General features: G+C 43.6%; 2 protein-coding genes across 2 annotated transcripts; one reads left to right on the top strand and one right to left on the bottom strand.

Annotated features, from left to right (window-relative positions):
* Nucleotides 1-572: 572 nt before the first annotated feature.
* On the top strand, nt 573-3,554 carry LOC147869448 (pentatricopeptide repeat-containing protein At5g16860-like). The gene has a single exon (XM_087329597.1). The coding sequence runs from the start codon at nt 714-716 to the stop codon at nt 2,784-2,786; it is 2,073 nt and encodes a 690-aa protein (XP_087185723.1). The 5' UTR covers nt 573-713; the 3' UTR covers nt 2,787-3,554.
* Nucleotides 3,555-3,798: 244 nt separating this feature from the next.
* Nucleotides 3,799-5,620, bottom strand: LOC147869447 (expansin-A8-like). The gene is made up of 3 exons (XM_087329658.1): nt 5,427-5,620; nt 4,774-5,095; nt 3,799-4,503 (listed from the first exon to the last, which is right to left on the bottom strand). The coding sequence occupies exons 1-3, from the start codon at nt 5,569-5,571 to the stop codon at nt 4,200-4,202; spliced, it is 771 nt and encodes a 256-aa protein (XP_087185784.1). The 5' UTR covers nt 5,572-5,620; the 3' UTR covers nt 3,799-4,199.
* Nucleotides 5,621-22,177: the final 16,557 nt, after the last annotated feature.

Raw genomic sequence — 22,177 nt, 5'->3', positions numbered from 1 at the left:
GTAATTATCGAAAACATTTGAGAGCAAGGATTTTACTTCGAAATTCATGAATCACGGGGATGGAGCTAAACTTGAAAGCCAATTGTTTCATACACTTTCACGTCATTTGAACATGATATTACCTATATTGCCACCAAAATATGTCATCATCATAATCGCAATATGCATTAGAACAATCTAAGAATACATTGCACTCGAAGGGAATATGTCTAGAAGCGATGTGATAGAAGATATTGAGAGGTATGGCATGGGTCGAACACATGGCATTCTGATTGACTCCAACATGTTACGCGAGGCACAATTAAGAGAATCCATTCAACCATGGGGTGGGAACTATGGTTCACAAGTTCTTTTATGAAGACAAGACTGGATGCACATAGAAAACGTGACATCGGTACCCCCATAATGTTCAAGGGCTCGGTCGACTGGACCTAGTGGGTTACACGGCCAAGGCCTCGTCCCAGGCGAGTTCCAGTTCCAAGGGTTTGTTGTGTATCCGAACTTTCTCTTGTTGGCTTTGGCCACACCACCACCACAAACATTACAAATTTTTTATGACAGGTCCTCTGGATTTCTTCTCATTTCCCTAGCAATCCATGATTCCTTAGGAATCTATACAGACAAACTCCAATTCGATTGACAAACCCTAATTTCGCAGCAGGGTTACCCGGAGCCTATGTGTATGTCTCGATGATCTGGCCACTACACACAAAATGGCAGAAAGAGCCATTCCAAAAGACTGTATTCCCCATGTTAATAACCTCAAGGTTGAGAAAATTAGCTCCAAAGAGATACCAGATAAGAATGCTCTGTTGGGCTTGATAAGATCATGTATGAAATCCAAGAACTTGCCCAAACTTAGAAGGATTCACAATGATATACTCCGAAGTAAGATTCTTTCTAAAGATATGTATCTAATTACTTCTTTGCTCACTGTATATGCCAAATGTGGCGCCATAAGGGAAGCTCGTAGGTTGTTTGATGAGCTTCCGAGGAGAGATATTATATCCTGGAATGCAATCATCACCAGTTACTCACAAAATGGATTGCCTAATGAAGTTATGTATTCATTTGAGAAGATGCGAACTGAGGGCTTCTCTCCAAATGCCATCACATTTTGTTTGGTGTTTAAGGCTTGCGGGAGCTTAGGATATGTTGAGGTGGGCGAACAACTGCATGCAGAGGCTACACGGCAGGGCCTATTACAGCATAATGTGGTGCTTGGTACAGCTCTGGTGGACATGTATGCTAGGTTTGGCTTACTGGTAAAAGCTCGCGAAATATTTGATAGGATTTTGACCCGAAACGTTGTCTCCTGGAATGCTCTCATTACTGGGTACGTCAGGCATGGTCTCGGTAACAATGCTCTGGGATGTTTTCATGAGATGCAGGAAAAGGGTATTATCCCGAATGAAGTAACTTTCATTTGCGCTTTGAAAGCTTGTGGTAGCGTTGGGTGTCTTAAGATGGGAGAAGAGATACATGCCGAAGTTCGACGATTAGGTTTATTGGCTGAGAGAAGCAATCATATGCTTGGGAATACCTTGGTGGACATGTATGCAAAGTGTGGCATGATAGGCAAAGCTCAACAAGTGTTTGAAGAGCTTCGAATAAGAGATGTAGTGTCTTGGAATGCACTAATCACAGGGTATGCCCACAATGGACTTGGGGATGAAGCTTTGAGATGCTTTAGGCAAATGCGAGATGAAGGCATCGACCCCAATGAGGTCACTTTTATTGCTATTTTAAAAGCTTGTGGAAGTATAGGATGCCTTGACATTGGAGAACAGATACACTCCGAGATTGGAAGAAGACCGGGGCTACTAGTGAAAGAGATTGCACTCAGCAATACATTGGTGGACATGTATGCCAAGTGTGGTGTGATGGAGAAAGCACTAGAAGTCTTTGATGATATTCCAGTGCCAAATGTTGTGTCGTGGAATGCACTCATTGTGGGATATGCTCAAAATGGGCTTGGAGAAGAAGCTTTGTCTTTTTTTTGCCGTATGAGAGATGAACATATTACCCCAGACGCATTCACCTTTAGTTGTGTTTTGAAAGCTTGTGCTGATGTTGGAGCTCTTGCAATGGGGCAAGAAATACATGGTGAGGTAAGCAAGCAAGGATTAGTAGAAAGAGACATTGTTCTTGGAACAACATTGGTAGATATGTATGCTAAATGTGGACTGTTTGAGAAAGCACAAGAAATCTTTAAAGCCCTTCCAGGAGAGGATATTGTATCTTGGAATGCAATAATGGCTGCCTATGTCCAGGTGGGTCAAGCCCGAAAAATTTTCAGATTATTCGGACAAATGATGGCGGAAGGTGTGGATGCCACAAGTGACATTGTTGCATTTCTTCTGTTGCTCACCGTGTGTAGTCATGCTGGTCTAACTAAGGAGGGGCAAATGGTGTTTGAGCGTATGAAGACTGTTTATTGCCTTAGTCCAACTCTAGATCATTACACTTGCATGGTGGACCTTTTGGGAAGGGCAGGTCAGTTCTATAACGCTATCTGTATACTTGAACATGCCCCATCATCATGTGATCGGATCCCACTCTTGTTGGCCCTAATGGGTGCTTGCTATAAATGGGTAAATGTGGAACTTGGCAAATGGGCCTTTGAACAGTCAGTAGAGTTGGATGAGAAGTGCGAGGCAGCATATGTTTGCATGGGGAATATATATGCAGTTGCTGGTATGCATTCAGAAGCTGAAAAACTGAATGCTTTGAGAATGAGAAACGATATTGCATGCAAAATACCAAGACATTTGTTTGTTGATTGATTTGTAAATAGTCTTCATTCTTAAGAATGATGGTAAAGATGAACTTGAAGTCATGCAGTGCTTGAATAGAGAGCGATTACGACAACATACCGTGTGCCGATGCTAACTATTGAAAAGTTACATACATGAGGATATTTTCCATTTAAAGTAAATATATTTTCCAGTGAGGTTTGATTCAGGATGGATGGCGGTGGATATTTGAGGGGCCAAATGAGATTCAATTTTGTCCAAAAATACATAGGATTGAAACATTGAGAAACATAAAATATGAGAACGGCTTTTTTGAACTTGTAGGATACATCTTTAAGCTTTTCCATCCACTTTCCATGTCAAAGTTATAACTCCAACTTTACTCCAAAGCCCTTTGCATTGGGATATTCTACAGAACATTATACATTGGCTAAAAGTTATTGGAATTAGGCCAACTAGGCTCACATGGTTGGTGGATAGTGAAAGGAAGATGCTCATTAGCCATTTGTATAAGAGTGATATTGTTCTTTGAAAGCATTTCAACATGACAAAAGATTGGTTCAATCTTGTCTATGAAAGCTACTGCGATATGTATACATGTGTGTATAAATTGTTCAATACTACCCAAATAAAAAAAAGACCATTTTGAATCATGCGAGGCTAACTTGTACTGCACTATGTAGACATTTGGGTTGGATGTGGTGCAATTTGTTGTGATATAAATGTGATGTATATTTGAACTTTGTTTTTAAGTGACTTGATGCAATCATATATGTAATCAAAATTGAACATTCTATATCTATATGCATCATTTGGAATACACGCTGAAGATAAGTAAAGTATATCTATATATGTAATCAAAATTGAAGATTCTATATCTATATGCATTACCTAGAATACATGCTCATTTATTTTGCTAATGATTGATTCATTCTTAAAGTGATCTATATCATTGAGAAAATTTGACGTTTCTTCAAGATATCATATACAAAATCATCATTTGCAATAATTTATTGTTTTCATCAAAACTCCTAGAAATACATTGACAAACATAGCATCATCTTTAAATATATGGAGTACATCTTGAAATAGGGAGGTGTGATAGAGGTTAACCCCTCCTTGAAACATATTAAACAATAAGAATATATGTATGTACATGTTTAGAGGGTATCAATGAACCTCTCCTATCAAAGGCAGTAAGTATTATGTGGTTGTTCATAGTTATTATTGGCTCACAATGCAAAGGGTAAAAGAGCACTTTAAGCAATTATTAAGTCTTTTCTTTTTCTTGCAAAAAGGTAATAGAATCTGTCTTGTTCATTTTCCATGCTTGCAAAACGAACCTCTTTGGCTCCCAGAGCATTATTATGCAATAACAACAATGATAATGGTGCAAGAATATAGTGGCCAATAAAGACCCAACTGTACAAACCCTGCTTGTCATCACAATTGTTCACCAATGAAGGTTTGCCCGAATTGCCAAGAAGAAGGTGCCACATCATAAGAGGTCAAAGTGATGCCATCACTAGTGGTGATCATGAAGGATAGGGCCTGTCCACATAGGTTAGCATTGCTTTGCCAATTTTGGCCCCAGTTTCTAGATAATGGTTGCCATCCAGTAGACGATCCCTTGACTGACACTGCCTGCACGTCACCGGCCCCTCCCACATTGGTAATGAGCACTAGATTGAAGAATGCATGGCCATTCACTGTGAAATGAACCCCTCCTTTCTTGGTACATGGAATCCTAGATACCAAGACAATGGATAGAGAGATGTTAGAAGAGTAGTTTGTGTTTTTACATTGTGTTGCGAACGCCATGGCCATAAATAATAACCGACATGCAATGGTCATATGGAGAACTCACATGCAAGATAACATGTATAGAATGAAAACATCAAGCTTCTAATACCCATATAAAGGGGTAAAATCAAGATGTTTAGTGTGAATATGTTTTGCATTTTCTTTGGGTGGGTTCCATGAATTCGTAAACGGGTTAGATTTGATGTCAATGTACCTTCTAAACATGACAGGGACAATCCCTGCTTGGAAGCTTGCAATTTGTTGGAAGGCAGGTTGAGCTAGGTCAAAGTGTTGCATGGGGGGGTTACACCATCCACCATTGGTATCGGAGAGAGCAAAGTTTGGAGGGCACAAGTTGGTCGCGGTGACCACGATGGAGGAAGAGGTGGAGACACACCATTTAGGGTCTCCACCCCCACACTTCAGCTCGAAACATGCCCCACACGATAGACCCCCATTGAAGAGGGCTGTGCTTAGTGCTGCTGTGTTTGTCCCATACCCTGTTGAGTAGAGGTCACCATAGCCACATGCCCCTCCTGTTTTAGAACACTACAGCATTTTAGGACAACAACAAAAAAACCAAAAAAAAAAAACCATCAAGACATTAGAGCAATCAAAAAACAGAGCAATGTGGAAGGAAAACAGGGCTCTAAATCTATGGAGGGGAATATATACATACATATATATATATATATATATAACATTTACGTAGCAGGAAGGAGGGGACTCAAAGTTTGGATGTAGTGAATATAAGGCAAAATAAGATTCTTGAGGTAAACCAAGTGACAAAAGTGTGTGGGCTCATATAATGTGTATCTTTAAGGCCCGAAAATTTTAAGGGTTCCAAAAGTGTTATTATTGGTCTACCCATGGTTCCCGACGCATCGCTTCCACCATAGAATGTGGCATGAGCTTCACTCCAACCAGAAGAGCCTTGAGATTGTGCTTTCGTGAAGCAAAGCAGAGCCACAACACCGATGAGGTGGAGGAGGAGGAGGAGAGGAGAAGCCATTGGCTTGATGATGATGGTGGGCTTGAGTTGAGGAGAGACACAAGGAGAGGAAGTGTGAAAATATATGAAGGAAAGCCAAGGTGGCCCCGCATGAGCATCAAAAATAACTTTACAGCTTTCCCTAGAACCCAAGGAAAGATGGATGAAGAGAGGAACAAGATTAGGCATTGGTTTTGTCAAGTGTCAAAGCACATGGGGATGACCCTATAACCCCCCACTGTCACCACCAAAAATTAAACAAATGACATGTTGGGGAACTTCGTGTTAATACCTTACAAACTTGGATACTAGTTGCCCACCAAACACACATGTATTATATGGTGTATGGCACAATTGCAACAACTATAAGTGGGATCGACACTCATTTTTCCATTCATGCCTCTTGTGGTAAACTGAACATCAATGCTACATCTATCTAATCATAGTTCCCTATAGTGACTTGAACCTAACCTAAAGGCCATGGAGGGGTTTTTTATGGTTGGGCTTACACCTCATTGCCCTTTGAACACATACAAACCGATCAATGCATGGCATGTTGCCGCAATTATTGGGAACGCCATGCTTTTTCATTCATGCCTTCAATTATGAATAGTAAAAATGGTTAGTCATCGGGTCACGTAGTTGTAAATGGTGAGTTGTTTGCATTCATGTAGGATCATCCTCATCGAGATTGGGTTCACAATGTGTGGAAATGGATGTTTGAAAGGGAAATTGTTGAGATAGAAATACTTTATTGCTCTCAAACAAGTAAGAGTGATTTAACAAGGCGAAACCCCCCATTATATGTACATATATCGAGCATCATTATCGCCAAAGTTGAGTTTCCATGGCATTGTATGACATGCTTGAAAGGGGGCTTAATGTTCACGTGGCAATAGTTAATTGCGTGCTAAAAAGTAAACCAAAGCCTTCCGAAGCTAATTATCTTATGGCAAACCAATGGCATGTAAAACATTTTTCTAGCCACCTCCCTCAATTTATGTTCATTCTTTTTTTACATTCCTCACTTTTTACAACAAACTATCCAACTTTAGTAATTTGGCCCACAAGAAAGAGTGGACATACCACATCATTCTTGAATCCTAGTGCATCCAATCAATTTTCACTTTGTCGACATCTAATAGCCTTTTCATCTAGAGTTGACCAGTCCTATTTCATCAAAGGGAAAAAATCTTTATAGGTATCTTCTTTTCTATTGGCATTCATAACACGACCTTTGAAAAATTATTGACTCATGACCTTGGTTGTCCTAGTCTCTTGCTAAACGTCTCCTATACATATGTCCCTTCCACAGTGTCCACATAAAAACACTTGATTTGTTCAAACTTTCAATAGACCTTACCTTGATAGTTTTGTATGTTACCTAATACCCTTTTGATTAAACACAAGAATGTTAAATACTCATCGAAGTGAAACCACTAAGATAAGCATGTCATACCTAACACGATTATATTGATTTATTTATCCAAGAATTTTGCCTTTTGAGAAATATATGTATGTTGATCCATGCAAACCTAATATCCTTTGATGACAATGGCCTTTTGCTTTACTAAAACAATTTGAAAACTGTTACTGATAAATGTATGTTAAAGTTACCTCTTCTATTTTTATAAGAGATTCGTGAGACCTTGTCTATTCAATGTATTATTATGCTTAATAGATTCGGGGCGATGACATAAGAATCTCGAAATTACAAGTTTCACGCATAAGGAGGATATTTATTTTCATCGAAGATGTTGAGGACCGAGGTTTGATTGCCCCATGTAAGTCTATCAAACATTGGTATTTGTGCACTCAGGTATTAGGTCATAGAAGCGACCCCACTATGAAGCATAAATAAGTTTCGACCACAATTTTATATGAAACAATGCAAAAGATTAAAAAATAGAATGTATTTACGAGGACTTGATGTAGATGAGCCTTATGCATAATGACAAATACCCATGTTCTAAAAGCTATAAACCACCTTGGACTGGATTTTAAATAGCAAATTGTTCACATTGTATAATATTTCTAGTACTTATTGCCGTTAAGTCATTACCTTGTATTATTATGAGATTTTATTATCTTTTGCACATGGAGGAGTCATGATCCAATCCTCAGGAACCCCTTTACTCTTTTTATGCAAGCATTGTTACATGTTTCAGCCCTTGGGTTGTAGAAAGTGAATTTGTAAAGATATTTTACAAGTAGACAAATGTTTCTTAACTATTAGTGTGTAATGAGCTCAAAGTCAAATTATGATTTTAGTTGTAGAATATTGCATGTATTGTTTTTATGAGTATGTAAACCATGTTTTTTAGTAGGAAACCACTAGTTACTGTAATTATCTCAAGACATTCTTTGTATGTTTTTTTATAACATGAATCATACAAGTTTAGGCCTAACTAATGACATTAAGCTATTTGGTTTTACTCAGCACCAAAGTATTTATTAAAGCCGATGGTTAGAATTTAGAAAAATACAGGGGATTTGTGGTATATCTTGTATGTATAGCCGTATCACGTTTTCTAATACTAATGTAGTATCTTTATTTGGGAAAAAATAAAATAAAACATAATCCTTACAATTAACCGTCATGGTTATACATTTTAACCATCGTTAACTTTTAAAAACATAGAAAGGCAACCGTTTTATAACATGCTTTAACAAGTCTTATAGAGGTTTTTATATTATTCTCGTATAAATTTCAATCATAGCAAGATATGAACTTATCTCTTATTATGTCAAAGTACTTGTTGCATTTGCCACTTGCATTTCCAATTAGAGATGATGTTTTCGCACTCCAAAAGTTTATATCGTAATCCTAAAACCAATCCTCAATATGAATCCTCACTTTCAATAAATATAACATATTACATGGATAGCATAGTACTATACCTAGACAATTATATCTCAACAACTTAATGAAGGAGGAATCTCTCTCTTAACATGTCCATACCTTTAAATCTCTATCCGAATTTGATTTAGCTAAGCATAGTTTAATATCAAATTACAATGTGAATGCCTTTCTTTGAATATCAATTAACTTAATGCAACATTTGTGTCCTTCCCCATGTTTATAGCTCCACCTAATTTTACCTTGATACACATAAAGGCATAATCTCTCGAAATTGTTGTTGTTAGAAGTTCAGATGCAAAATTTTCACACTATATATGTACCAAGTATTTTGCTTAAGATACTCATGGCTCAAGGTTTTTTTGATGTTAGCACTAACTTCATTGTACTCGTGTGTACTCAAGGTTTTTGCTTGATATGCATTAGGACCTGATTTTTCAAAATCATTGTTGTTAGAAAATCAAATGCATGCTTGTCACACTTTAAGTAACAAGCACCTTGCTTTAGTTGTTCGTGGTCAAAGGTCGTCTTGTTGTCCATCATATTCACTCTTACCATGACTTAATGCGAGAAGCTCCACATAATCTCGATTGATCTGGTGAAAGAAATATATTTGCACAAGCAAAGCACCAAAACAAGCTCGTAAACTTCAAGACATCATTGAAAACAATAAACATGACTTTTACTTAGAGGCAAAGTGGAATAAATGTGCAAACTTGAATGGACTTGAAAATGATCAAAACAATGTCAATGTTGCCTCAAGGAATCAAAACCTTTGATTGCAACCATTGTTAGTGTTGAAGCAAATAATGTTGCATGGAAACTAGGTGTGTTCTTTCAGGCTAAAGGATTAAACTCACATACATGGTCATTTGCACCTTGAACATTTATATGCACCAAGACAATACTTTACATCCTCGTCTATATGCCCGATTGAATCTCATTCTACTTTTTAAATGAACAATTCTCAACAAAAACCAAACGCCATGATGTCATGGGCTTCACCAAATGTTTGAATGCTTTTGTGTGTTGCATCCTTTCCTAGTTTGACGTACATCCAATAAAAAACATTGGTATCAATTTGAAACCACTTCACTAGCATTTATTAGGGAAAAACATCATTTTATGCAACCTATACTTTGTATAAGACCCAATGAAGCATCACATTTTTTAAAACATAACTGAAAATCACATGGACCCATAAATGGAACCATTTTCATGCTACATACATAAGAGAGACATACACATTATTGTTGTTGCTTGTACGCCATCACATGTGGAAAAACAACCAATGTTGAGAAACATATAGTACCAATAATAAGGAAAATATAGATAGCATAGTACTTATATAAAGGTACATGAAGGATAAATTGAGAAGAAAATAAGATCCACTTGACCACTTTAAGTTTCAACATTAATTTCTAAAAAAGATAGACCATATGGTACATGGTGAGCGTGCATGAGTGCCTTGCAAATATAAACAAGTGCCTAAACTATAAGACACTATGTTATTGATCTCTAATGGACGTTAAAAAGATATATGTATATATATACATACACACGCACACACTTCTCTCTTTGTCATTTGCTTAAGTCTTGAACGTTAAAACTAATCTTTGTTGATGATATGGTGGTGGGCAACGGATGATGACGACGACTTGCAGTAAGATGTGTACAACAAACAACACAGATATGTAACAAGAAGAAGAGGAAGAAAGGTAGACGGTAGACATAATTTAAGCTTCAATGGAAGTTCTCTATAGATCTTTTCTCTCTAAGAGTGTATACAATGTTAGGGTCAACCTTTATATACTCATGCCCTAACTCGAAGATGTGTTCACACTAAAGATACAAAGTGGAAGGAGTTGGCCTTTTATGCCAACAAACTCCCTTGTAAAAGGGCTACTCTTTCCTATGTATACAAATAATTGGGGTTATCTCCCCCCGTGAACCTAGATTACAGGTTTAATCTATAATTACAAGTATACATGCAAGATTGTTGGTATATGGTCGAATTTACAGAGGTAAAGTCTGGCTCTAGCCTAATTCGGCTAGTTATCCAAATCGTATGTCGTCCGAGTTGGCTTGTCTAAGTCGGTCGGATTGACTTGTTCGAATCGTCTTGCGTCCAGATCGGCTCGTTTGTCTGGATTGACTCACGTCTGATTCTTACTCTCGGGCTCTGGTCGACAGTTTGTTTTCTGCTCGTGCTTGCTCTTGGGCTCCCCGCTGGATCATCCATCTATCTTCAGGTTCGTTCATCCCTTGATCGTCTCCTCTCCAGTTGATGTCCTTGCTCAATGCTGCACCTTCAACCTCTTGGTATTTTGATTCTTTTGACTTTGCCTTTTTGGCTCATTTGATCGAACTGGTCTTCGACTTTCCTTCTGTTATTGTTTGTTTGGCTCTCTTCTGCTCGGTCGATTGTTGTAGTCCCATCATTGTCCTTAGTGCTCCGAAGTGTTGTTTTGGGAGTGGCTTCGTCGGGCGCAATCGACGATGTTCACATCGGTGTTGATATTCCGAACTTCGAGCTTCTTTTCTATTACGAGCTCCCAGATATGATGAAACTGCACCTCAATGTGTTTCGTCTTCGCGTGATAGATTGGATTCCGAATGAGGTATATTGCACTCTAAGGGTCATAGTAGATGGTCCACATTGGATGGTCGATTCGTCTTGTTACCGAGAAGTCGGTTGAGAGTCGGTGCACCCAAATGGCTTCCTTCGCCGCCTCTGATGTTGCTATGTGCTCAACTTTTGTGGTAGATAGGGCCATGCATTCTTGAAGCTTCAACCTCCATGATATGGCGCCGCCACCATAGGTGAAAAGATAGTCTAATGTTGACTTCTGATTATCTGTATTTTCGGCATAGTTGGAGTCGGTATAACCTTTGACTTCGGTCGAATTGGCTGATCCGAAAGTCAGTTGTGCATCCTTGGATCCTCTCATATACATAAAGATGTGCTTAACGGCTTCCCAATGCTTCCATCCTGGGTTTGACATGATCTTCCTATTGAGCTCTCTCTCTTCATCTGTCGAAGGAGAGTCTCTGTTCGATAGTCGGATTGACGTCGGAAGTGGAGTAACTTGACGTTGGCTTTGCATTCTCCATGTTGAATAACAATCGGCAGTGGTTCAGTTCGGTTTGAGAGGGTTCAAACCAAACCGGTTTTGGAACCGAACTGTTTAAATTTTTTGAAACCTGAACCAAACCATGAAACCGAAATGTTAAACCATTTTCAAACCGTTAAACCATTAAACCGTAAAAACCGTGGTTTCGTGGTTTGGTTTCGGTTTTCAACATAGGTCAAACTTTTAATTTTATTTAAATTTATAATATTTCATTTTTAAAATTTTAAAATTTTTTAAAGATGTTCCTAAAATGTGAGAATAAGATCTAAAAATGAAACGATGGTTTAAAAACAAATTTTAAATCTTTGTAATTTTTTTATAAATAATAAACCGTTTAAACTGCGGTTTCTGGCTATTAAAACTGAATCGAACCGTTTTTAAAAACCTAAACCTGAACCAAACCGAACCATTGAAACCGTTAAGCCATTGTTTTGCGGTTTGGTTCGGTTCAAACTGAACCGTTGCCGATTGTTAATGTTGAAATGCTTCAACACCTTTTGTATGTATTCAGACTGGGAGAGCCAAAGTGTCTTTGTTGTCTAATTTCGTTCTATCTTCATACCTTGTATGTGTCGGGCTTGTCCAAGTTCCTTTATCACAAATTTGTCGTGAAGGTTCCACTTTAGTTTTCCGATCTCTATTAGATTGCTCCCTGCAATGAGCATGTCATTGATGGATAGGATTAGATAGATTCAGGACTCTCCGACTAGTTGCCAAGTGTACATACATGGGTCGAAGTCGGACCGGTGGTAGCCAAGCTACAGAATGTAGAAGTCAAACCTTTGGTACCACATCCTCGACGTGTGTTTTAAGCCATAAATGTTTTTCTTCAGTCGACATACAAGGTGAATGTCCTCCCCGTCGTCGTGATGCTTGACGGTTGAGACATGTAAATGTCTTCTTCGAAGTCTCGATGTAGGAATGTCGACTTGACGTCCAGCTGTTCAAGCTCCAAGTCTTCAGTCACCACAACCCCAAGTAGGAGTCGAAGGGTGGTCATCTTGACCACTGGTGAGAATATCTCATCATAGTCAACCCCATCATCATATTTATATCTGAAGACCCATCTGCAGGGTAACGACTTCCTTCCAGCTAAAATTCGACCATGTCCCATGTTTGATTCTGATTAATCGAGTCCATCTTGGATTTCATGGCTTGTAGCCATATGTCGGCATTTGGCGTGGCTATGACTTCCTCGTAAGAGCTTGGTTCGCTTGCGTCCATTGTCGCGAAGTTTCGCGCACGTGTGTTACTTGGGCGGGACCATAGGGGTCTTGGACTAGGGAGTACTCAAGGGATAGAGAAGACCCGAGGTTTGCTTTACGACAATACTACTTGCCGACCCCTTCCCGAGCAAGGTCTCGTTGCCCTTTGTTTTGTGAGGCTGGTGGCTCTCATTGATCATGACTCGTCGACCTTTCGAGATCACCGCACGAGCCAAGTGACAAAACGGGTACAAGCAAGATGAGCACGCAACATGAACGCACAAGGGGACGATAACACAAACACGAATGTCTGTACGTCTTTATGAGGAGGAGAGGTACATGGGCAAGCCCAAACGCTCCCTCGTCACGAGACGATCGAACGTACAAGGAAGACACAACACACGCACAAAATGCTCGTACGCCTTTATGAGGAGGAGAGGTGCATGGGCAAGCCCGAAACGGTTCCTCGTCACAAAACGACTGAACGTACAAGGAAGACACACACATACACACAAATGCTCATACATCTTTATGAGGAGGAGAGGTGCATGGGCACGCCCGAAACGCTCCCTCGTCACAAGACGACCGAACGTACAAGGAAGACACAAACACACACACAAATGCTCGTACGCCTTTATGAGGAGGAGAGGTGCATGGGCAAGCCCGAACGGTTCCCTCATCACAAGACGGTCGAACGTACAAGAAAGACACAAACACACGCACAAATGCTCGTACGCCTTTATGAGGAGGAGAGGTGCATGGGCAAGCCCGAACGGTCCCCTCGTCACAAGACGACCGAATGTACACGGAAGACACAAACACACGCACAAATGCTTGTATGCCTTTATGAGGAGGAGAGGTGCATGGGCAAGCCCGAATGGTCCCCTCGTCACAAGACGGCCGAACGTTCACGGAAGACACAAACACACGCACAAATGCTCGTACGCCTTTATGAGGAGGAGAGGTGCATGGGCAAGCCCGAACGGTCCCCTCGTCACAAGACAACCGAACGTACACGGAAGACACAAACATACACACAAATGCTCGTACGTCTTTATGAGGAGGAGAGGTGCATGGGCACGCCCGAAACGCTCCCTCGTCACAAGACGGCCAAACGTACAAGGAAGACACGAATAAAGAAAGAAGGAGAGAAAGAAACACGAATGATATCGACCAAAGAGATAAATACGTATTCGATTCCAATGCAAGAGGACCCTTTATAAAATAGGGTTTTGTTTACAATGGCAACTTATAGTTAACCACAAGCTCAATCGAAACATAAATATTAAATGCCCTTAGAGACAAAAGCAAATCCGAACACGGCGAAGATGAACACACGAGCACCACCAAAATGCCAATCCCAACGAACCACGACCTCCCGAATGGTGAGCACATGGGCTCGCAATGACGAATGGGGTTCGCAATGTCGAACCAACGAAGCTTGGGCTCACGAGCACTTTGAGTGCCGACGCGAAGAAGACGAGCACGTGGCGATGGGGGGATGAAGGGGTATGAGATGAAGAGAAGTGGTGAATAAGAAGATGAAGAGCTTCAAAGGAAAATTGGCGATAGTCTCCTCCTCCCAAAACGTCCCCCCGAATGAGCCCCCCTCGACCTCCTTTTATAGGAAAAAAGAAGAGGGGGTCGCCAAATTTGTCTTCAATGAAAAAGGAATAAAACTCCTTAAATCACGATGCACTGTAAGACTAGATTCAAACTGTGCACCTCTAGCTAGTAGTTAATGTGACTATCCACTAGCCCACTAACTCTCTCTTATACAATATATAATTCTATCTCTATAAATTAATAGTTTGTCTCCCCTCTACCTTTTATCTCTCCTCTCTCTTACTTTTTTTCACGAGCTTCTATACCTCCTTTCCACCCTTTCTTTTCCTTTTTATTTTGCATATGCACAATTAATCGCCTTTGTGTGCACACACATTGCACATGCACATTTTGACCCCCCTTTCGCCGGTTTTTCCCACCCTTGAGCACGCCACATCACGACACCGTGTAATTGACGTAGTCAAGGCCCGATTGATACAACTCTATCGGTCTTTGAACTCGTCTAGATCTCCTTAGTGCCGATTTGTCTAGTTCGGATTCTTCGATCATCTCTGTTGGTTGATCGGTATTTCTTGAACCATCTTCAAGACTCCTTTTCGATTATTCACCCCTGCGATAGGATTTCGGTAATGTCGAATCTTCCAAGTCCCTTCTTCGAGCACGATTGACGAATTGGCTAGTGCCTTGGTTGGTTCTATGTGACCTTTCAGTACCTTGGCTTGTTTGGGTGATTTCGTCGTTTCAACTTTGTCTCTTTCACCTCTTGTCAATCTCTTAGTTGAATCTATTTCAACTAGTGGGCCTCTTGTCGATTTGGATTCGATAGAGGGATCGTTGGCTTAGTTTTCTTCGACTGTTTGACGAATTTTTTATTTGGCCCGTTGGGTCGGTCGTTCTACGACATCTCTATCGATTTCGAAGGAAACATTTTTGCTGACCGTTTTTTACTGGTTTTGTTCAGAGAAATTTGAGTCTTTAATGTTCAGAGAAAATTGAGTCTTCATTGAAGACTATGTCACTACTCCGAATCAACTTCAAGTTCCCTGGATCCCATAGCATGTAGCTGAATTCCCAATTGGTTCCATTACCGAGGAATATGCACTTAGTTGCATGGGGCGCCAACTTGGTACTTTTCTCCCTGGGGATTAATGCATAGGCTTCGCATCCGAATATACGAAGTCTGTCGTAGGTTGGTTCTTTTCCTGACCATAGTGCTTAGGACACTTCGAGCCTGATTGTTTTCGACAGTGATAGATTTATCAGGTAGATAATTGTATCAGTATGCAATGCTTCGGTCCAGAATTCTGGCTTTAGTCCAGAGTGCTGGAGCATTGTCATTACTCTCTCCTAGATCGCCTGGTTGATCCGTTCCACCACACCATTTTATATGGGAGTATAGGGAACAATCATTTCATGTCGGATCCCTTTGACGGATAGGTACTACTTGAAGGCTCGGGAGGTGTATTCCCCTCCATTATCGGATCAAAGTGTCTTCACTCTGTATCCTGATCGGTTCTCCACTTCGGCTATCCACCGAGTGAAGACCTCAAGCGCTTCGTCTTTCGACCTAATCAAATAGGCCCAAACTTTCTGTGTACAGTCATCTACGAATATAATGAAGTACTGGAAGCCTCCTAGAGATCTCTTGGGCATCGACCCACAGATGTTTGTGTGCACAAGCTCTATGTTGGGAATCGACGCTTCGATTCACCTTCACCACTCGGCCACAACCGAGTAATCGCGGATCAATGCAGCAGAAAATAGGAACCAAACGGAGAAACAAAACGCGAACACAAGGATTAACGTGGAAAACCCTAGATGGGAAAAACCACGGGAGTACAAGACTCCAAACCAACACTATACAAAAGAAGTATACAATGGCGAGCTGCAAGGCGACGACCTTGAGCTCGCTGTCCTCGCCACAGGCGGCGGAAATACACAGAGGCGTCGACCTCTTTCTCTCTCTCTCTCGCGCGATCTATCTCTCTCTCCGGCTGCTCACTCTCTTCACTCCTCTAGAGTGGAAAAACAGAAAAATGAATAGCAACAACAAAACTGTTTGCCCTAAGTCATATTTATACCCATATGACTTTAGGGCTATTTACAACTATAGCCTCAAGGGCTCTCGGCAAACATATTCACAGATATGTCCCCGCATCCGGATCTCTCTCCGGGTTAATTCGTCATCCGGTTCCGAAACCGGGGTCTTCATCATCCGGTTCCGAAACCGAAACCGGGCTTGTCGGCATTCATCTTCGGACATCCGACCATCCCATCCGAAAGGGACCATAATCCCAACAAACTCCCCCTTCACTTCGGTATGGGATGTCTCTCCATTCCTATCCTCTTCCGGCATGCTTCCAGCTTGTCGGGTGTAAGCACCTTGGTCAGCATATCCGACCCGTTCTCGTCCGTGTGGATCTTCGTCAGCACGAACTCCTTGTCTTCTATCCTTTCCCGGATCCAGTGATATCTTCGCTGGATGTGCTTCGTCCGGGAGTGATAGGCCGCGTTCTTCGCAAGGTGGATTGCGCTCTGACTGTCGCAGTAGAGTCGGTACTCCTCCTGTCGGATACCGAGCTCTCTAATGAAGTCCTTCATCCATATCATTTCCTTGCCGGCTTCAACAGCCGCCATGTACTCCGCCTCCGTGGTTGACAACGCAACCGTCTTCTGCAGCCTCGACTACCATGAAACAGCTCCCCCTGCATACGTCATCACATACCCTGATGTGGACCGGCTGGTATCTGCATCAGCCGACATATCCGAATCGGTGAAGCCGTCGAGTTCGGGCTTACCGGAGCCGAATCGGAGGCACACGTTTGCCGTGCCCTTCAGGTATCAGAGTATCCACTTGGCCCCGTTCCAATGCTCTTTGCCGGGATTGCTCATGTACCGGCTCACCACTCCGACTGCATATCCGATGTCCGGTCTCGTACACACCATGGCGTACATCAAGCTCCCGACAGCCGAGGCATATGGCACTTTCATCATATCCTCCTTTTCAGCCTTTGTCTTGGGACTTTGCTTGTTGGACAGCTTGCAGTTTGCCGGGAGGGTCGATCCGACCGGTCTTGCTTCCGACATGTTGAACCGGTGAAGCACCTTCGTCACGTACTTCTCCTGTGACAGCCACAACAGCTTCTTCTTCCGGTCCCGGATGATGTGCATCCCTAGTATTTGTCTCGCCGAACCCAGGTCCTTCATTGAGAAGGTTCGGTGGAGAGCCTTCTTCAGCATCCGTATCTTGACCTGGTCCCGTCCGACGATCAACATGTCGTCCACGTACAGGAGGAGTATTAGAGAGTCTCCTCCTTCGAACTTCTTCACAAACACGCAGTGGTCGGACTGCGTTTTGAGATACCCTTCGTCAGTCATGAAGGAGTCGAACTTCCGGTACCATTGCCGGGGAGCCTGCTTCAGTCCGTAAAGGCTCTTCTTCAATCGGCATACCAGGTGCTCCTTCCCTTTCTTCTCGAATCCTTCCGGTTGCTGCATGTAGATCTCTTCATCGAGGTCACCGTGAAGGAATGCCGTCTTCACGTCCATCTGTTCTACCTCGAGGTCCATGCTTGCCGCTATGCTCAGCACCGTCCGGATGGAGGTCATCTTCACTACCGGGGCAAATATCTCGTCGAAGTCGACGCCCTTCTTCTGTTGAAACCCCTTCACCACGATCCTGGCTTTGTATCTCGGGGGGTTTCCGGCATCTCCCGGTTTCAGCTTGAACACCCACTTGTTACGGAGTGCCCGTTTTCCTTTCGGCAGCTCCACAAGTTCATATGTGTGGTTCTCATGCAGGGAATCCATCTCGTCCTGCATGGCACTCAACCACCTGCGGCTCTGGGTGTCATGCTTTGCCTCTTCAAAGCTCTCCGGCTCCCCCTTGTCGGTTAGCAACAGGTGCTCTGGTTCCGGAAATCTCCGGGGGGCCCTTCTCTCTCTTAGAGGATATCTCCGTTCCGGAGCTTCGGTAACCGATTCTTCCGATTCTTCTTCATCCGAATCCATTTCGGGATCGGGGCCGGTTCCGGTATCATTTTCATCTTCTTCGGCCGGTTCTGTTTCTTCACCGTCTTCGGCCGGATCCTCGAGTGCTAACCGGTCCCTTGCCGGTCGGGACTGCTCCTCGTAGAGTTGATCCTCACCGGTCGACTTGGAGCTCTTCATCTTCTTCTCCGACTCCTAGTCGGCGAGTGTCTTGTTCTCCATGAAGATGATGTCTCGACTCCTGAATATCTTCTTGTCGACCGGGTCCCATACTCGGTAGCCGAACTCGTCATCGCCGTAACCGAGGAATATGCATGGCCGGGTCTTTGGATCTAGCTTTCCTCTCCGGTCCTTTGCCACATGCACGTATGCGAGACACCCGAACACCTTCAGATGCCGGTAGGATACTTCCCTACCGGTCCACACTCTCTGCGGCGTGTCTCCGTCCAAAGGTACTGAGGGTGATCGGTTTATCACATATGTCGCCGTCGATATTGCCTCAACCCAAAACCCCTTGGGTAATTTCGCATGCGCCAGCATACTCCGGACCCTCTCCATTATGGTCCGGTTCATCCTCTCGGCCAGCCCGTTCAGTTCCGGCGTCTTCGGCACAGTAAACTCGAGCCGGATTCCCTTCGAGCGACAGTACTCCTGGAACTGTCCCCGGTATTCCCCTCCGTTATCCGCTCGTATCGCTTTCAGCTTCTTGCCGGATTCTCTTTCCACTCTCGCGTGGAGTTCTTTGAAGACGGACAACACTTGGTCCTTTGTCTTCATCGGTGCCGTCCACAGTCTTCGGCTATGATCATCTATGAATGTTACGAAGTACTGGGCTCCGCCATGTGACTTCGTTTCTACCTGACACACATCGGTGTGCACCAACTCCAATGGTGCTCTACGTCTCGTCGGTGGCCTTGAGTGGAAGGAGGTTCGGTTCTGCTTACCGGCCAGGCAATCGGTGCACTTCTCCAGGTGCACATGCTTCACTGGAATAAGGTTGTCTTCTGCAAGCCTCTTCATCCCCTTCTCACTCATGTGACACAGTCTTTTGTGCCACAGCTCACCGGCAGTGTCGGCTGCCACATTCAGCTCTTCCGGACATAACCGGGCATTCATCAGGTACAGTGTGTTGTCTTTCCGGGCCCGAGCCACTATCAGGCTCCCCTTGCTGAACTTCATCACGCCGTTCCGGATGCTACCTGTGTAGCCTTCATCGTCTAGCCTCCCGGCCGAAATCAGGTTCAATCGAACCTCCGGAACGTGTCGGACATCCTTCAGCAGCATTTTGCATCCGATCGGGGTTGTCAACCACACGTCTCCTATGCCAGCAATCCGGCACGTACCTTCATTTCCCATCCGAACACAGCCATGCTCACCGGCTGTGTAGGATGAGAAGTATCTTCTCTCCGGGGTCAGGTGGAACGATGCTCCGGAATCGACCACCCAGGTCGTCTCATCGCCGGCAATGTTTAGTTCACCTTCTTCGGTGATGACCATGATTTCTTCCTCACTTGCCGCGAGTGCCGTCGTTCCTTTCCTGTCCTGCCCTCGCCGATCCGAACCTCTCCGGTCCGTGGCTCCCCGGTATGCACCGTTTCTCTCCGGTGACTTCTTCGAATCGGTGTCGTCGGCTCCGTTGTCTTTTCGGTAATGCCGACAATTCTTTCGGAAGTGCCCCGGCTTCCCACAGTGGAAGCATGTGGGCCTTCCTCTTGACTGCGACCGGGTCCCCGACTTCTCCCGTCTTTGCGGACTCCGGTTCCATTGTCTTCCCCGATCCGATTCGGTAAGCAGCGCCTTCGGGTCGGAGGCCGGTTCTTTATCTCTCCGACGCGCTTCTTCATTCAAAATACTCGTCTTTACCGTTTGCAAGGACAAGTTATCTTCTGTGCAGGAGGTGCTGAGAGTCACCACCAAGTTCTCCCAGCTTTCCGGCAATGTACACATCAGGATGATGGCTTGCATTGCATCCTCCAACGGGAACTTGATCGCCGCAAGCTGATTCACGAATCCCATGAACGTGCTTACGTGTTCCACCATACTCTCGCCGTCTCGATACTTGAGGTTCACTATCTTCCTCATCAGGGAGGTCCGGTTCAACGCATTCTTCCTCTCGTAGAGGCCCGACAGCTTCTTCCACATCTCATATGCGTTGGTGTCGTTCGCCACATGTTGTAGGACGCTTACATCGACATATTGTCGGATCGTCGCTACGGCTTTTCGGTTCAGGAGCTTCCACTCCGACTCAAGTACCCCTTTCGGTATTTCCGACCTGTCAATCGGTTCGTACAGGTCCCGAACAATCAGAAGATCCTCCATCTTGATCTTCCAGTCGGCGTAATTCTGCGCATTCAGCACCATCATCCCCGGTTGCCCGCTGCCGCCGCCTTCCATTTTCTGCAGCAGTTCGCTCTGATACCACTTTGTTGGGAATCGACGCTTCGATTCACCTTCACCACTCGGCCACAACCGAGTAATCGCGGATCAATGCAGCAGAAAATAGGAACCAAACGGAGAAACAAAACGCGAACACAAGGATTAACGTGGAAAACCCTAGATGGGAAAAACCACGGGAGTACAAGACTCCAAACCAACACTATACAAAAGAAGTATACAATGGCGAGCTGCAAGGCGACGACCTTGAGCTCGCTGTCCTCGCCACAGGCGGCGGAAATACACAGAGGCGTCGACCTCTTTCTCTCTCTCTCGCGCGCGATCTATCTCTCTCTCCGGCTGCTCACTCTCTTCACTCCTCTAGAGTGGAAAAACAGAAAAATGAATAGCAACAACAAAACTGTTTGCCCTAAGTCATATTTATACCCATATGACTTTAGGGCTATTTACAACTATAGCCTCAAGGGCTCTCGGCAAACATATTCACAGATATGTCCCCGCATCCGGATCTCTCTCCGGGTTAATTCGTCATCCGGTTCCGAAACCGGGGTCTTCATCATCCGGTTCCGAAACCGAAACCGGGGTCTTCATCATCCGGTTCCGAAACCGAAACCGGGCTTGTCGGCATTCATCTTCGGACATCCGACCATCCCATCCGAAAGGGACCATAATCCCAACACTCTAGAGGTTGTCATAGTGGAGAGAGTGCGGCCTTCGGGCATGTTTCCCATAACGACAATGCTCCCAGAAGTTCGTCGTCGTCTAGAGTTTCGGGATGTAGCCGATCGCCATCAGTCGGTCCAGTCCGGCTTGAGACATATGGCCTAGTCAGCCATGCCATAGGTTTGAGTCCCGCGATTCGACTATGTTCACGGCACCTTCTAGATAGATCGCCATCAGTGGATACAAGTTATTGTACTTGTATCCATTTCCTATCTTCATATTTTCTCGGTTGATCATCCATGATGACTCATCGAGAGTCGTTTTGTACCCGGCTTCAGTTAGCATGTCGATGGAGACCAGACTCCTCTTCAACATGGGTACATGTTGCACTCACTGCAAGGTGATAGTATTGCCATTTGGCAATTGGATGCAGACACTCCTGCCCGTTGCCTCATCGGACTGTGCCGCTGGCTCAAACCGAATAGTTTGAAAACCATTCGATATTTGGGGTCACATGAAATATGGCACCGGAATCCAGTAGCCATGTTTGTGCGACTTGTGCAATGTAGAGGACTTCTCCAATCATCGAGTCCTCTAGAGATAGGATTTCTCCTAATTGGAAGTCGACAACATTGATTTGGTTGTTGACTGGAAAACGGTTCGAGTTAGATCGTCCTGAGTTCCGCTTGAATCATTGATTGTTCTCCTTCCTCTTTATCAACCAATAGTCAAAAACATTGTGAACAACTTTTCTGTAGTGGATGCAAAATTTACTTGATCGACTATTCCTCGACTTTGATCGTTGTCAGTCTCCC

Source organism: Azolla caroliniana, unplaced genomic scaffold, assembly GCF_043228905.1.
Source record: "Azolla caroliniana isolate FFs.n. ecotype wild unplaced genomic scaffold, voAzoCaro1.0.p SCAF_1, whole genome shotgun sequence".
In the NCBI taxonomy this organism is placed as follows: domain Eukaryota; kingdom Viridiplantae; phylum Streptophyta; class Polypodiopsida; order Salviniales; family Salviniaceae; genus Azolla; species Azolla caroliniana.
The sequence above is the reverse complement of the archived record's forward strand: the minus strand, read 5'-3'. Positions and strand labels throughout refer to the sequence as shown.

Bases quoted from the DNA above. Each gene is read 5' to 3' on its own strand.
- LOC147869447 (XM_087329658.1), bottom strand. From the start codon at position 5,571: ATGGCTTCTCCTCTCCTCCTCCTCCTCCACCTCATCGGTGTTGTGGCT. The intron at 5,096-5,426 runs GTAGACCAATAA...GTTCTAAAACAG, and splicing joins CGATGCGTCGGGAACCATGG to GAGGGGCATGTGGCTATGGT. The intron at 4,504-4,773 runs GTACATTGACAT...CTTGGTATCTAG, and splicing joins GTCCCTGTCATGTTTAGAAG to GATTCCATGTACCAAGAAAG.
- LOC147869448 (XM_087329597.1), top strand. From the start codon at position 714: ATGGCAGAAAGAGCCATTCCAAAAGACTGTATTCCCCATGTTAATAAC.